At 45.9% G+C, this 17,404-nt stretch overlaps 1 protein-coding gene across 1 annotated transcript in view; it reads left to right on the top strand.

Annotated features, from left to right (window-relative positions):
- CABP5 (calcium binding protein 5) overlaps positions 1-12,899 on the top strand; it is a 14,053-nt gene extending 1,154 nt beyond the window's left edge. Inside the window, exons 2-6 of the mRNA XM_025368552.1 lie at positions 2,294-2,324; positions 3,129-3,272; positions 4,867-4,976; positions 10,551-10,698; positions 12,264-12,899. Of these exons, the coding sequence (XP_025224337.1) occupies positions 2,294-2,324; positions 3,129-3,272; positions 4,867-4,976; positions 10,551-10,698; positions 12,264-12,289 (459 nt within the window). The 3' untranslated portion in view covers positions 12,290-12,899. The remainder of the gene's footprint in view (positions 1-2,293; positions 2,325-3,128; positions 3,273-4,866; positions 4,977-10,550; positions 10,699-12,263) is intronic.
- The last annotated feature ends 4,505 nt before the right edge of the window (positions 12,900-17,404 follow it).

Below are 17,404 nucleotides of genomic sequence, written 5' to 3'. Positions count from 1 at the left end.
ATGGTGGTGATGGTGATGATGATGGTGATGATGGTGGTGGTGGTGGTGGTGATGGTGGTGGTGATGGTGATGATGGTGGTGGTGATGATGGTGGTGGTGGTGATGATGGTGGTGATAATGGTGGTGATGGTGATGATGATGGTGATGATGGTGGTGGTGGTGGTGGTGATGGTGGTGGTGATGGTGATGATGGTGGTGGTGATGATGGTGGTGGTGATGGTGATGGTGGTGGTGGTGGTGGTGATGATGGTGGTGGTGGTGGTGATGATGATGGTGATGATGATGATGTTAATAACAATAGCTGCACTTATTAAGTCATTGCTGTGTGCCCAGCCCTGTGCAAAGGGATTTGCACGCCTGATATTATTTACACCTCGGAGCAACTCATAAGGTGAGTGGCTTTCATTCCCATTTTGCAGGTGAGGAAAGTGAAGCTCTGAGTCATGAAGCCCTTTGCCTTAAGCTTACACAGTTAGTAAGTGGCAGGGTTGGCCAAGTACAATGACTCATGCCTGAATCCCAGCACCTTGGGAGGTAAAGGCGGGAGGATCACTTAAGTCCAGGAGTTTGAGACCAGCCTGGGAAACTCAGCAAGACCCCATCTCTATTAATAATACAAAGAAATAGCTGGGCATGGTGGCATGCATCTACAGTCCCAGCTACTCAGGGGACTGAGGCAGGAGGATCGCTTGAGCCAAGGAAGTGGAGGCTGCAGTGAGCCCTGATTATGCCACTGCACTCCAGCCTGGGCAACAGAGTGAGACTCTGTCTCATTTGAAAAAAAAAGTAAGTTGCAGGGTCAGGTCTGCTTGATTCCTGTGGGCATGCTTTTAAAATTTATTTATTTATTTTTTATTTTTCCATATATATCAACTTGTCCAGATGTGTGGGCATACTTTTTTTTTTTTTCTATTTATGGATTTATTTAGGGTAAATTAAGGGCAAGTATAGTTTTTCTTTCTTAGATGAATGGGCATACTTTTAATTGTTAGGCTTTAAGATCACCAAAAAAAGAGAATGAAAAAGGCCAGGTGGTGGCTCACGCCTGTAATCCCAGCACTTTGGGAGGCCGAAGCAGGCGGATCATGAGGTCAGGAGTTCAAGGCCAGCCTGGCCAAGATGGTGAAACTCCGTCTCTACTAAAAATACAAAAATTAGCTGGGCGCTGTGGCAGGTGCCTGTAATCCCAGCTACTAGGGAGGCTGAGGCAGGAGAATTGCTTGAAGCCAGGAGGCGGAGGTCGCAATGAGCTGAGTTCACACAACTGCACTCCAGCCTGGGTGACAGAGCAAGACTCTGTTTCAAAAAAAGAGAGAGAGAAAGAATTAAAAAAGGGTGATAAGGGATCGCAAGGAGGGGATCAGATGAAAGAGAAGCTGAGGGAAAGCTCCGGGGATAAAGGGAGATGGGAAGGTTAAAGAGGCCAGAGATCAGTAGAATTTCCTTGTTAACATACCACGTATATCTAAGCTCAACCCTTCAGGTATGTGCAGGAGTAGGTGGGGCAGCGATAACTGGACATTCTCAGAGTGTTTAGGAATTGGTCATGCTGGCACTGACCCTCCTGCCTGAATGCCATTGAATGCTGTTTCTGTGCACAGGGATTCTAACCATTGACAGGAAGATTGGAGGCAGGTGAGAAGGAATTAATGGGGGTTAGTGTGAAGAATTCTGACTTGGGAGTCAGGAGCCCTGAATTCAAATCCCAAAGCTGCATCTGACTTGCCCCATGACCTCCAGGGAGTAACTGAATGCCTTCCTCCCTTGGGAGGGGATCTGCCGCTTGTGAGCTGTGTGACCTCGTGCAGGTTCCTTCACCTCTCTGTTCCTCAGCTTTCTCATGGGTACAATGGAAACGAGATGTAGATCCACTTCACAGAGCAGTTCTGAGGTTTATATGAAATGATTGTGGAAACTGCCTGGCACAGAGTCAGCACTCTGAATGAGTTAGCTGTGGTTGTGAAGTCTCGCTTTTTTCATCTGGTGATGGAAGAGATTGGACTCCCCAGTGTTTAAGACCCCCTTTGACACAATATGATGGGTGTTTGTCTAAGAAAGGGAGAAAAAGGGAGATCGGGATTCATGGGTTGGGGAGAGGAATTGAGATCGAGTGGGGAGCCAAGAACTGTGGAACAGGAGTCAGGAGATGAGAAAAGGAATGGGAGGGATGGAGGAGGAGAGAGAATGGGAAGAGAACCATGAGAGAGTGGCGAGGAGCTTGGGATAGCAAGGAGACCTTTGAAGAATGGGTGACCCTCTCTCCAAATTCCCTCTCATCTGCATTCCTTTCCAGGAAAGACCACTGGGACAAGATGAGATTGAAGGTAACACCGTATTCCCCAGTTGCCCCCACGTTGCCATCCACCCACCTGACCTGCCCTCCATCCCTTTCTGAATTTCTGTATAAATTCCTTTACATGGAATTTTTACAATCCCCCTCTCTTCCCACTCAACTGTAATTTTGTGGAACTCTTTCTCATGGCAGTTGAAGGACCTCCCAAAGTATTTTGAAGGCATACCCATCCTCAAGGGTCTCCAAGACTCAGGAGTGAAAACAATGAGTTTCTCTCTTGGTGACTTTGAGGTTTCCCAAAACTTCGCCCAAGAATCTGAAGGATGCCAGCGCTCTCATTTAGCAGTCTCGGGAATGATGCCTCTTGCTAACACATTTCATACATCACTCCTTTTTGAAAAAAAAAAATTTTTTTTTTGAGACAGTGTTTTGCTCTTGTTGCCCAGGCTGGAGTGCAATGGCACGATCTCGTCTCACTGCAACCTCCGCCTCACAGGTTCAAGCAATCCTCCTGCCTCAGCCTCCCGAGTAGCTGGGATTACAGGCACCCACCACCACGCCCAGCTAATTTTTTGTATTTAGTAGAGATGGGGTTTTGCCATGTTGGTCAGGCTGGTCTCAAACTCCTGACTTCAGGTGATCCAACTGCCTCAGCCTCCCAAAGTGCTGGGATTATAGGCATGAGCTACCACACCCAGCCTTGATTTTTTTTTTTTTTTTAAATGTACACTCCTTTAAGGAGTCTCTAGTTGGAGCCTCACTGATAGCTTTAAGAGATGGCACTCTTCCCCACTGACTGTTTCAAGTTCCTTCAATGTTCCCTCCTAACTTTCAGAACTGCGGGAAGCATTTCTTGAGTTCGACAAGGACCGAGATGGGTTCATCTCTTGTAAGGATCTGGGGAATCTCATGAGGACAATGGGTTACATGCCCACAGAGATGGAACTGATTGAGCTCGGCCAGCAAATCCGCATGAACCGTGAGTCCAGGGAATGGGAGGGACGGCCGAGGTTAGGGAAGGGATCAGGGCAGAATTGGGAAGGATGTAGAGATTGAGAGTAGAGTTGGGGATGGAGAGGAGGGTGAGAGGGACTAGAAGTCTGGAAGAAAACAGGTCAGATTCGACTCAGGAAGGCAGCATTTGAAGCGGTTAAAAGCTTTTAGAGATAGGTCTGTGTTCAAATCTCAGTTCTATTATTTACTAATTACGGTGATTTTGAAAAGTAGAGTTATCCGCTACTCTTGAGTTTCCATTTCCTCATCTGTAGAGGAAGATGCTTCTCTCCTTACCTTATGGGACTATGGAAAGGACTGGGTAAAGATGCCGATGCAGATAAAGGCTCAGCCTCCAGTAAATTCTTATTAAATGTAGTTATTACTATCACCACTAAGATCCATCAGCTGAGCAAGAGACTGGAGCTGTATTGGATGCTGGAAACAAACTTGGAGCTGGAGCTGATGTTGGTGAATTGTGTCACAGAAAGGATGGATGGATTTTTTGATGGAGATCATAACTGATTTTGAGATTTCAGCTAGAATGAAATTGCTATTGAGGCCGGGCGCGGTGACTCACATCTGTAATCCCAGCACTTTGGGAGGCTGAGGTGGGCAGATCACCTGAGGTTAGGGGTTTGTGAACAGCCTGGCCAACTTGGTGAAACCCCGTCTCTACTAAAAATACAAAAAAAATTAGCCAGGTGTGATGGCGTGCACCTGTAATCCTAGCTACCCGGGAGGCTAAAGTACGAGAATCGCCTGAACCCGGGAGGCAGAAGTTGCAGTGAGCCAAGATCGTACCATTGCACTCCAGCCTTAGCAACAGAGTGGACTCTGTCTCAAAAGAAAAAAAAAAAAAAAAAGCAATTGGGTTTGCTTCTGGGCATGTAACAGACTAAACAAGGTTGAATTCAAGGTAATGATAAATGATAATATTTGTACCTGAAAGAAACTTGGATGCTCATTTAATTCATGCCCCTCTTTCTACGGGTCTACAGAGGAGGAGAAACATCTTTTTTTTTTTTTTTTTTTTTTTTTTGAGACGGAGTCTCGCTCTGTCGCCCAGGCTGGAGTGCAGTGGCCGGATCTCAGCTCACTGCAAGCTCCGCCTCCCGGGTTCACGCCATTCTCCTGCCTCAGCCTCCAGAGTAGCTGGGACTACAGGCGCCCGCCACCTCGCCCGGCTAGTTTTTTGTATTTTTTAGTAGAGACGGGGTTTCACCGTGTTAGCCAGGATGGTCTCGATCTCCTGACCTTGTGATCCGCCCGTCTCGGCCTCCCAAAGTGCTGGGATTACAGGCTTGAGCCACCGCGCCCGGCCAGGAGAAACATCTTAACCAACTGTCTGAAAATCACACAGACAGTTACTTCCAACGTACCGCACCCTGTCCACTCCTGTTCAGGCTAGAGGGACATGAGAGCTTGGAGTTGGCTGCTGGAGGGAGGAAGTCAAAGACGGCTCGTATAGGGCAGGGAGATAGGAGCTGATCTATTTCTGGAACTGACTCAAAGCACAAAGTGAGGTAATGGAAGGCCGGGGCTTGTGGGTCTCGCTAATCCTGTGCCATCTTCCTCAGTGGGTGGCCGTGTAGACTTTGATGACTTTGTGGAGCTGATGACCCCCAAATTGCTTGCAGAAACGGCTGGGATGATCGGTGTCCAGGAGATGCGGGATGCCTTCAAGGAGGTGAGTTAACAGTGTCATGGTCCTGGTGACGGTAGAGGCAGACCCCAGAGGGTCTGCCTATAATTAGCTATTACCATGGACAGCACCCACCAACTAGGCCCCCACCCCTTTTTTTTTCTAGCCATGGTGGGATCAATAAATAGGGAAGAAAACTAATGTATTCCAAACACCTGCAATGGATCAATTCCTCTGTATACTTTCTCTGATTTAATCCTCAAAACACACACACGCACACACACACACACACACACACACATTAGGAGTAGCAAGCAGTCATGTATCCCAATGAAACAAATGAGAAAAGTGAGGCTCATGAAGATTATAAATCTTATCCAAGATCCTGCCGTCTCTAAAATAAATGTCAGGATTTTTTTTTTTTTTTTTTTTTTTGAGATGGAGTTTTACTGTTGTCCCCAAGGTGGAGTCCAATGGTGTAATCTCAGCTCACTACAACCTCTGCCTCCCGGGTTCAAGCCATTCTCCTGTCTCAGCCTCCGAAGTAGCTGGGATTACAGGTGCCCGACACCATACCCAGTTAATTTTTGTATTTTTAATAGAGACGGGGGTTTCACCATGTTGACCAGGCTGGTCTCGAACTCCTGACCTCGTGATCCGCCCACCTCGGCCTCCCAAAGTGCTATTACAGGTGCCCGCCACCATACCTGGCTAATTTCTTTTGTATTTTTAGTAGAGGCGGGGATTCACCATGTTGGCCAGGGTGGTCTTGACCTCCTGACCTCAAGCGATCCACCAGCCTCGGTCTCCCAAAGTGCTGGGATTACAGGTGTGAACCACTGTGCTTGGCCAAATTTTTAATTGTGTTTAACTAATGGATTTCAATTAAATTATTTATTTAATGTCCATTTATATGCAATTGAATACAAATTCCAGTATTTAAGTATGATTCTTGCAGGTCGTACATAGTTACGCACGCCTGTTATCCCAGCACTTTGGGAGGCCGAGGTCGGTGGATCACTTGAGCCTAGGAGTTCAGACCAGCCTGGGCAACATGACAAAACCCCATCTCTACAAAAAAAATACAAAACTTAGCCAGGCATGGTGGCACACGCCTGTAGTCCCAGCTATCTGGGAGGCCGGGATAGGAGGATCACTTGAGCCAGGGAGGCAGAAGTTGCAGTGAGCCAAGATTGCGCCACTGCACTCCAGCCTGGGTGACAGAGTGAGACCTTGTCTCTAAATAAATAAATACAGTTTATTTAAATTTAAAAACAAATACTTCATTCTATTTACTTTATTGTAAAGCTCTTGTCTAGAATGACTTGGGTATGTGAATTCACCTCTTCAACTGTTAGTGTTATGTAGAAGCCTAGGAACAGATTGAATATTTCTGATAAAAATTGTCTGGACCAGGCGTGGTGGCTCACCCCTGTAATCCCAGCAGTTTGGGATGCTGAGGCAGGTGGATCACTTGAGGTCAGGAGTTCGAGACCAGCCTGGCCAACACAGCAAAACCCCGTTTCTACTAAAAATATTAAAATTAGCTGGGTGTGGGTGTGGACACCTGTAATCCCAGCTACTTGGGAGGCTGAGGCAGGAGAATTGCTTGAACCTGGGAGGCAGAGGTTGCAGTGAGCCGAGATCACACCATTGCACTCCAGCCTGGGTGATAAGGGTGAAACTCCATCTGAAAACAAAAAGAAAAAGTTGTCTGGTTTAAGAAGTGCTGTAAGTGTAAAGTAAACACTGGATTAAGACTTAGTATGATTAATATAATTAGTATAATATACTAGTATACTTAAGTAAACTTCTATGCTAAGTATCATAATGAAGCATGCTAAGCACCTACTGAGAACTTAGAACTTACTGCCTTATGAAATCCAGTGTGCATAAAAAGAATGCTACCTACAGAGCTACTTAATAATTTTTAAGTGGATTACATGATGAAATGATAACACTTTCGATATATCAGGTTAAATAAAAGAGACCATTAAAATCAGTTTCATTTGTTCCTTTTAACTTTTTTTAAATGTGGCTACTAGAAAAGTAGTATTTTAAGGCCAGGCGTGGTGGCTCACACCTGTAATCCCAGCCCTTTGGGAGGCCGAGGCAGGTGGATCATCTGAGGTCAGGAGTTTGAGACCAGCCTGACCAACATGGAGAAACCCCGTCTCTACTACAATTACAAAATTAGTGGGGTATGATGGTGCACGTCTGTAGTCCCAAGTACTCCAGAGGCTGAGGCAGGAGAATTGCTTGAACCCGGGAGGCAGAGGTTGCAGTGAGCCGAGATCATGCCACTCTATGCAGCCACATAGAGATCATAGCAGATCTCTAGAACCTATCTTGCACTCCAGCCTGGGCAACAAGAGTGAAACTCCACCCCAAAAAAAAAAAAAAAAGCTGAATAGTATTCCATTGTGTGGTTATGCCACATTTTCTTTATCCACTCTTCTGTTTTGATGGACACAGGTTGCTTCCATACCTTGGCTGTTGTGAATGGTGCTGCCATGAGCAGGGGAGTGCAAACATCCCTTTGACATACTGATTCCAATTCCCTTAGGTACACACCCAAAAACGGTATTGCTGGGTCATATGGCAGTTCTAGGTTTAATTTTCTAAGGAACCCCCATACCACTTTCCATAATAGCTGTGCTAATTTCCATACCCAGCAAAAGTGTACCAGGGTTCCCTTTTATCCACATCCTCACCAACACTTGTTATTATTCATCTTTTTGACCATAGCCATCCTAACAGGTGTGAGGTGATATCTCATTGTGGTTTTAATTTAAATTTCCCAAATGATTAGTGATGCTGAGCATTTTTTTCATGAACCTGTTTACCATTTGTTTGTCTTCTTTAGAGAGATAGCTGTTCACGTCTTTTGCCCGTTTGTCTTCTTTAGAGAGATGGCTGTTCATGTCTTTTGCCCATAGTTATTAGGTTGATGCAAAAGTAATTGTGGTTTTGCCATTAAAAGCAATATCTGTCATTATGCAGTATTATTAGTTATAGGCACAATGTCACACAGCAGATCTCTAGAACCTATCTTGTATAACTGAAACTTTATACCCATGGTATGGTATCTCCCCGATTCCCTGTCCTCCCAACCCCCAGCAACTATCCTTCTACTCTCTGCTTCTATGAGTTTGGTTATTTTAAGTACCTTATATGTAAGTGGAATCATGCAGTATTTCTCCTTCTGTGTGGTATATATTTAAACGCAATATTCAGCCTTACAAAAGAGAGAAATCCTGCCCCACGTAACAGCACAGATGAACCTGGAGGACAGTATGCTGTGTGAAATAAGCCAGGCACAGAAGATAAGTATTTCTAAGTGTCTCGCTCGCTGCTCCACACTCAGTCCCAAGAGCAGTGCCTTCCCCATGGGCACTATTGACACATATTATTTTTTAGCAATATTGATACATATGTGTTGAATTAATGAACTACCTCCAAAGCTCTACCCTGCACACCCTTAACCAGTCTACCAGAAAGTCTAGTATGTTCAATTTCCAAAACACTGGGGAGCCAGCTCTCCTTCTCGAGCTCCGCTGGTGCTAACTGGCTCAAGCCACAGTCATCTCCTACCGGGATGATCATGGCGACCCTCTAATTGGTTTCCAGGCTCCCATCGTGGTCCTACCGTGTGGTCTGTTCTCTACATAAAAGGGTTTCATGCTCACGTTCTTTTATTTTATTTTATTTTATTTATTTTTTTTTTTTTGAGACAGAGTCTCGCTTAGTCGCCCAGGCTGGAGTGCAGTGGCGCGATCTCGGCTCACTGCAAGCTCCGCCTCCCGGGTTCCCGCCATTCTCCTGCCTCAGCCTCCCGAGTAGCTGGGACTACAGGCGCCCGCCGCTTCGCCCGGCTAATTTTTTGCATTTTTAGTAGAGACGGGGTTTCACCATGTTAGCCAGGATGGTCTCAATCTCCTGACCTCGTGATCCGCCCGCCTCGGCCTCCCAAAGTGCTGGGATTACAGGCGTGAGCCACCGCGCCCGGCACGTTCTTTTAAAATATATATCAGATCTGGTCACTCCACTGCTTAAAATTCTCCAGTGGCTTCTTGTCTTACTCAGAACCAAATCCTGACAACGTCCCATGACACACAAGCCCCTATGTACTTGGGCCCTGCCTTCTGCAACACTGAGACCTTGTCTATTTCATGCTCATCTCTCCCCAGCTCATGCCTCCCTAAACACTGCCTGCTTCTCCCTCTTCCTCAAGTACACCTTCCTGTCTTACAGCACTTGTAAACCTGCAGCTTCCTCAGCCTACAGCAGCGTCGTCCAAAAGAAATACAATGTGAGTCGCATAGGTCATTTAAAATTTTCTTTCTCTTTATTTATTTTATTTATTTACTTATTTTTTGAGACGGAATTTCGCTCTTGTTGCCCAGGCCGGAGTTCAATGGCAGGATCTTGGCTCACCGCAACCTCCAACTCCCGAGTTCAAGCGATTCTCCTGCCTGAGCCTCCTGAGTAGCTGGGACTACAGGCATGTGCCACCACGCCCAGCTAATTTTGTGTTTTTAGTAAAGACAGGGTTTCTTCATGTTGGTCAGGCTGGTCTCGAACTCCTGACCTCAGGTGATCCATCCACCTCGGCCTCCTAAAGTGCTGGGATTACAGGCATGAGCCACCGCGCCCAGCATATCCAGCTTTTAAAAAGAAGGAAACTCTATCATTTGCAACAACGTGAATAAACGTGAAGCACATTATACTAAGCAATATAAGCCAGGCACAAAAGGACGAATACCACATGATTTTACATGCAGAATCTTCAAAAATTGAACTCATGCAAATAAAAAGAAAGGTGGTGAGCAGAGACTGGGGAGCCAGGGAAAAACAATGGACAGTTACTTGTCAAAGGATACAAAGTTTTGGTTAGACAGGAGGAATAATTTTTGAGATCTATTGCACAGCAGGATAACTGTAGTAAATAATAATATATATTTCAAAAATCACTTTGAAAGTAAGTTTCAGATGTATCGCTGGGCACCTTGGCTCACGACTGTAAGCCTAGCACTTTGGCAGGATGAGGTGGAAGGGTTGCTTAAGGCCAAGATTTTAAGACCAACCTGGCCAAAATAGTGAGACCCTGTCTCATTTAAAAAAAAAAAAAAAAAAAGTTTTGGCCGGGCGCAGTGGCTCATGCCTGTAATCCCAGCATTTTGGGAGGCTGAGGCAGGTGGATCAACTGAAGTCAGGAGTTCAAGACCATCCTGGCCAACATGGTGAAACGCTGTCTCTACTAAAAATACAAAAATTAGCCAGGCGTGGTGGCGTACGCCTATATTCCCAGCTACTCGGGAGGCTGAGGGATGAGAATCGCTTGAACCAAGAGGTGAAAGCTGCAGTGAGCTGAGATTGTGCCACTGCACTCCAGCCTGGGTGACAGAGTGAGACTGTCTCAAAAACAAAACAAAACAAAACAAAACAAAACAAAACAAAACAAAACAAAACAAAACTGTCCTTTGGAGCTGACATTTTAGTGGCTCACATTCCCAAAGCTCTTAGCTCAGTGTCTGACGCACAGTAAGTGACGGGTAAACCATCATCTTGTGGCTGTCATCGTCATTGCTGATATCATCTACTTCTGCTTCTATTCAGTTTGACACGAACGGAGATGGGGAGATCACCCTGGCGGAGCTGCAGCAGGCCATGCAGAGACTCCTGGGAGAGAGGCTCACTCCCCAGGAGATCTCTGAGGTTGTCCGGGAGGCTGATGTTAATGGAGACGGCACCGTTGACTTTGAAGGTGACATTGACTGGGCGTGGTAGGGAGCGGGGGGCAGCCGCTACAGGAATCCACTTCCAACTCACTGTCAGATTTTCCAAGTTGGCCACTCCTCACTCCTCTCCAAGTTGGAGAATGGAAGTGGGTGGCAGGTTTTGGAAGCATTTGTTCCGTCCCTTTCCTCCCAGGCCATTCATTTCAAAAAGCTGGGTGTCTCTCACTTCGGGTGGCTCCGAGGAACACCTCAGCCAAGGCCCTTTCCTTCCCATGCTCAGGACTCCCTTCCGCCTTGCCCATTCCTTCTTAGTTTGCAGGGCACCTTTTATCCTAGGAAGAACTTGTCCCATCGGAAAGAGACTGGACTGGCTAGCAGCTGGAGTTCTGGGGTCAGATACAGGGGCTTCAAATTCAGGATAATCGCTGACTCAGCATGTAGCCTTATGCTACTCACTTTTTCTCTTAAGGGTCAGTTTTCCCATCTGTAAAATGGGATGGATGATGACACCTTTTGGAGAAAACTAAAAGAAATCATGCACAAAGTACCATTGTATTATTATTATTATTATTATTATTATTATTATTTTTAGACAGAGTCTCACTCTGTCGCCCAGGCTGGAGTACAGTGGCACAATCTCGGCTCACTGCAACCTCCACCTCCTGGGTTCAAACAATTCTCCTGCCTCAAGCCTCTGGAGTAGCTGGGATTGCAGACACCTGCCACCATGCCCTGCTAATTTTTATATTTTTAGTAGAGATGGGGATTCACCATGTTGGCCAGGCTGGTCTCGAACTCTTGACCTCACGTGATCCGCCCACCCTGACATCCCAAAGTGCTGGGATTACAGGCGTGAGCCACCACGCCCGGCCAACAATAGCTGTTTATGGGAAACTTCATCTTTTTTATGAGCTTTATGCCATTAACAGTCTTAAAAGCCATATAAGGAGATAGCAATACTAGGATTCCCATTTTTTAAACTTAATGTTTTATTTACATGCAAAGATTATTTTCATAACAGAAATGAAGAAACTGCAACATATTGAAATTATTCAGAAGTATGAGCATAATAATAACCACAGTAGTTTACATGGGATGCCTGAGATGGCAGGCACGGTTCTGAGCAAATCTTATTTACCTATTTTAACTTTTTAATTTTTTTGTAGAGTTGGCGGTCTCACTATGTTGCCCAGGCTGGTCTCTAACTCCTGGGCTCAAGCGATCTGCCCATCTCAGCCTCCCAAAGTTCTGGGATTACAGGTGTGAGCCACCGAGCCCAGCCTCTAAGCCAATTTTATCTCAACTTCATGAGATAAATCTATTAAACATGCCAACTTGACAGATGAGAAACTGAGGTACAGGGTTAAGTAAGTTGCCAAAGAGATCTGATTCCCATTTCATAGGTGGAGAAATGGAAGCATAGAGGGATTAAGTAATTTCCCAGGGATCACCAGCAGTGCCTGCCACATACGAAGGGCTCAAAAAAATAATATTGGGGGCTTTTACAATGAGATGCCTTACTGGGATTTTTTTTCTTTTTTTTTTTTTTTTTTTTTTTTTTTTTTTTTTTTTTTTTTTTTTTGCTTTGCAGAGTTTGTGAAGATGATGTCTCGCTGAGGAGGTCCTGGAAGCCCCTGGCCCTCTCCACCTGGTCAACATGGAGCAAGTGCTTGTGGAGAACCAAAGCCCCAAAGCCCCAGATCCCCTTAAAGCAGAGAGGGAAGGCAGGCGGGAGAGAGGGATCGGCATACAGAGCTATGCATGAGGTGAGACCGAGAGTGGTGGTTTTGCCAGGATGGGGGCGTCTGCAGCGCTAGATTAAGAAGGAGGAGTCTATGGATGGAAACAGGAAGGGTGGGAGGGTCCAGTTGCCACCCCCAAAATTTCCAATGATTCATGACGTCTTTTCACTTCACGTAGTCCTAAGTCCCTGTGACCTGCCAGAGTCTCTTCCCCAGCTTCCCCTTGGGTGAAAATAGTCTCTTCTCCTGTTGGATATCAAAAGGTTCAGCACGTAGTCTCTACTCTTCCCCTGCCTGCATCAACTGTTGCAAATCCCCTGTTTCTCTCTCCCGGTAAGAGAGAGACAAATTGTACATTATTCAGGTGATGGTTACATGAACAGCCCAGACTTCACCACTACACAATATACCCGTGTAACAAAACCGCACTTGTACTCCCTAAATCTATAGAAATACAAAATAAAATAAAAAGGATGCGAATCAACCACAGAGCTGGAAACAGAGTTGTTGTTGGGGCTGGGCTTGGAAGTGGCTCATGCAAGTGGCATTCAAAGTCAACTCCTTCCTTTTCCTGATTTCCTGGAAGCACTGTCTGGTCTCTCTCTCTCTCTCTCTCTCTCTTTCTTTCTCTCTCTCTCTTTCCCTCTCCCTGCCTCCCACATCCCTTCCCTTGTGTAAGATACTCAGGGGACTGAATTAAACCACAAATCTGGATTATCAAGGTTTAGAGCAAGCTGATCCCTGGGGAATTAATCCCCAGGAAAAAATGCCATCATGCAAAGAGAGCGATGACAGGATCCCCCAAATCCCCAGTTCAGCCAGGTTGTTGCGAAGTCTTTCCTGGAAGCCCCCTGCCTTCACGCTGGTCTGTCCTGAGCCACCCAGAGATGATGTCTCTGTGAGATGGGAAGTCTGTTCCATCCCTCATGTCCTGACATCAATCTGTGCTATGAAACAAAAAAGAGAGATTCCTCCTAATCTCGGCCCAAAGCAAGACACTCCAGCAATGCAAAGTTAAAATAAAAGTCAAAATAGGCCGGGCACGGTGACTTACGCCTGTAATCCCAGCACTCTGGGAGGCCAAGGCGGGTGGATCACGAGGTCAGGAGATCAAGACCATCCTGGCTAACACGGTGAAACCCCGTCTCTACTAAAAATACAAAAAATTAGCTGGGCGTGATGGCGGACGCCTGTAGTCCCAGCTTCTCAGGAGGCTGAGGCAGGAGAATGGCGTGAACCCAGGAGGCAGAGCTTTCAGTGAGCCAAGATCATGCCACTGCACTCCAGCCTAGGCAACACAGCGAAACTCTGTCTCAAAATAAATAAATAAATTAATTAATTAAATTAAATAAAAGTCAAAATAAAGAATTAACTTCATGCCTTCCTCCAAATTTTTCTTGCTTTGAAGTCTATGAATTAGATGTTTAAAATGAGTTATCTGGTTCAATAGCTTTGTTTTATTTTATTTTATTTATGTATTTATGTTTTATTTATTTATTTATTTTTGAGACAGAGTCTCACTCTGTCACCCAGACTGGAGTGCAGTGGCGCGAATTTGGCTCACTGCAACCTCTGCCTTCTGAGTTCAAGCGATTCTCATGCCTCAGCCTCCGGAGTAGCTGGGATTACAGGCGTGTGCCACCACGCCTGGCTAATTTTTTTTTTTCCGGTAAAGATGGGATTTCGCCATATTGGCCAGGCTGTCTTGAACCGACCTCGTGTGATCTGCCTGTCTCAGCCTCCCAAAGTGCTAGGATTACAGACCTGAGCCACTGCACCCAGCCTATTTATGTATTTATTTTTGAGACAGGGTCTCACTCTGTTGCCCAGGCTGGAGTGCAGTGGTATGATCTTGGCTCACTGCAACCTCTACCTCCCAGGCTCAAGCCATCCACTCACCTCAGCCTCACCCTCCTCTGCTGGGACCATAGGTGCATGCCCCCACGCCTGGCTAATTTTTTTTTTTGGTAAAGACAGGATTTCGCCATGTTGCCCAGGCTGGTTGCAAACTCTTGGGCTCAAGCTATCCACCCACTTCAGCTCCCCCAAAGTGCTCAGATTACAGATGTGAGCCACCGCACCCAGCCAATAGCTTTGTTTTATAAAATAAAAAAATAAGAAAAAGTGGAGCCCTTGGGGAAGCCGAGGAGAGAACGTCATTTGAGGCCAGGAGTTCACCACCAGCCTGGCAACACTGAGAAACCCTGTCTCTCCAAACAAAAAAAAGAAAAAAGAAAGAAAGAAAAGAAAAGAAATTAATTTAGCCAGGCATGGCAGTGTGTGCCTGTGGTCCCAGCTACTCAAGAGACTGAGGCAGGAAGATCGCTTGAGCTCAGAAGTCAAGGTTACAGTGAACCAAGATGGCGCCCTGCACTCAGCCTGGGTAACAGAGTGAGACCCTGTCTCTAAAAAAGAAAAAGTGGAAGCAGAATAATGTTATTTCCTAACCTCAGCCTCTTTCCTCAGCTCCATCCCATTCCATCTACACATTCACACATCCACCCCTTCATTTCTTCAGTCACCCATTCAAAAAAGATTTTCTAAGTACCTGGTCTATATGCCTGGCATTGTTTCAGATAATGGAAATGGAGCAAGGACAAGGTATTTGGCCTCAACAAGCTTATATTTTAGAACCATGCAATGCAATAGAATCTTCTGCAAGGATGGAAGTATTCCAGACTCGCGCTGTTTATTATGGTAGTCACGTGTGGCTACTGAGTATTAAATGTGTGAGCAAGGCTGAGAAATTAAATTTTATTTTATTTTTATTTTATCAAGTGAACACAGTTTTATTAATGAATACATAATTGTATTAGTCCGTTTTCACACTGCTGATAAAGACATACCCGAGATTGGATAATTTATAAAGAAAAAAAGGCCAAGCATGGTGGCTCATGCCTGTAATCCTAGCACTTTCAGAGGCTGAGGTGGGTGGATCATCTCAGGTCAGCAGTTCGAGACCAATCTGATCAACATGGCAAAATCCCATCTCTACTAAAAATACAAAAATTAGCCAGCTGTGGTGGTGCATGCCTGTAATCCCTGCTACTCAGGAGGCTGAGGCAGGAGAATTGCTTGAACCCGAGGGGGTGGAGGTTGCAGTGAGCCGAGATCATGCCACTTCACTCCAGCTGGAGCGAAAGAGCAAAACTCCATCTCAAAAAAAAAGAAAAGAAAAAGAAAAAGAGATTTAATGGCCTCACAGTTCCATGTGGCTGGGGAGGCCTCACAATCATGGCAGAAGGTGAAAGGCATGTCTTACATGGCAGCAGGCAAGATAGAATGAGAGCCAAGAGAAAAGGGTTTCCCCCTATAAAACCATCAGATCTTGTGAGACTTATTCACTACCACGAGAACAGTATGAAGGAAACCACCCCCATGATTCAATTATCTTCTGCCAGGTTTCTCCCACAACATGTGGACATTATGGGAGCTATAATTCAAGATGAGATTTGGGTGGGGACACAGCCAAACCACATCAATAAGTAACATGAGAATTATGGTAGCTACAATTCAGATGAGATTTGAGTGGGGACATAGCCAAACCACATTAATAGGTAACATGGGAATTATGGGAGCTACAATTCAAGATGAGATTTGAGTGTGGACATAGCCAAACCACATTAATAGGTAAATGGGAATTATGGGAGCTACAATTCAAGATGAGATTTGGGTGGGGACACAACAAAACCACATCAATAGATAACATGGGAATTATGGTAGATACAATTCAAGATGAGATTTGGGTGGGAACATAGCCAAACCACATCAATAGGTAACATGGGAATTATGGTAGCTACAATTCAAGATGAGATTTGAGTGGGGACATAGCCAAACCACATCAATAGGTAGCATGGGAATTACGGGAGCTATAATTCAAGAGGAGATTTGGGTGGGGACACAGCCAAACCATATCAGTAAGGAACGCTATTAATTACTTAAGTTAAATGTAACTAGCTCCTTGTGGCTAGTGGCTACTGTATTGGACATCACAATTTCATGCTATAAGCCCAGGATTATTCTAGGTACTGGAATGGATAAAGTGGTATGGTTAGATACAAAGATAATTTGGGGAAGGGGCTTAATTAGAGTGGTCAAAAAGGACATCTCTCTATTTTTTTCTTCAGACAGGGTCTTGCTCTGTCACTCAGGCTGGAGTGCAGTGGTGCAATCACAGCTCACTGCAGCCTTGAACTCCTGGACTCAAGCAATCCTCCTGCCTTGGTCTCCCAAGAAGCTGGAACTACAGGTGTGAAGCCACCACAACCAGCTAATTTTTGTATTTTTTGTAGAGATGGAGTGTTGCTATGTTGCCCAGGCTGGTCTCAAACTCCTGGCCTCAAGCGATCCTCCTGCCTCGGCCTCCTAAACTGCTGGGGTTACAGGTGTGAGTCACCACGCCCGGAGAGAATGGGCATCACTCAAAGGTGAGCTGTCTCAGGTTGGGTTCCCCCGGGCTCCACCTCTATCTGACAGCAGAGACAGCAGGCAGGAGGCTTATCAGAGAGTTTCCTTGGGATCAATTAAGAAGGGAAGGAACTGGGATTGGACAGAGGGAGAGGTTGAACCACGGTGCAGGCTCTACAGCCTCAGCTGAACCCACAGGAGCTCTAGATGTAGCTCTTTTGAGTTATCTCACTTGGGTAGGAATAACCAGGCCTTTAAACTCAGCATCGGTCAGTTATTGGCTGTGGCCTGCCCTGGAAAGGGCATCGTTTGGGTGATGGAGGCCACTTTGAAGCTGAGACCATCTCTGATCTGGGCTGACCACCAAAGGCTGCCTGCAGACAGCACTCGCCAGAGCTGTGCAGCAAGTCCTTTCTTGAAGGGGGATCTGGGAAGCTCACGTCCATCTCCATCACAGGGGCAGTTCCACGGACAATGAGTGAAGGGAGGAGGAGACTTCAGGAAGACAAGGGGGAAGAGAATACCAGCACAAGGAAGACACAGAGGTGGGCAGAGGAGGAGGAGAGGGAGGAAGAGAAGGAGG

This window comes from Theropithecus gelada, chromosome 19 (assembly GCF_003255815.1).
Source record: "Theropithecus gelada isolate Dixy chromosome 19, Tgel_1.0, whole genome shotgun sequence".
Taxonomy (NCBI): domain Eukaryota; kingdom Metazoa; phylum Chordata; class Mammalia; order Primates; family Cercopithecidae; genus Theropithecus; species Theropithecus gelada.
This window is presented reverse-complemented; position numbering and strand designations above follow the sequence as displayed.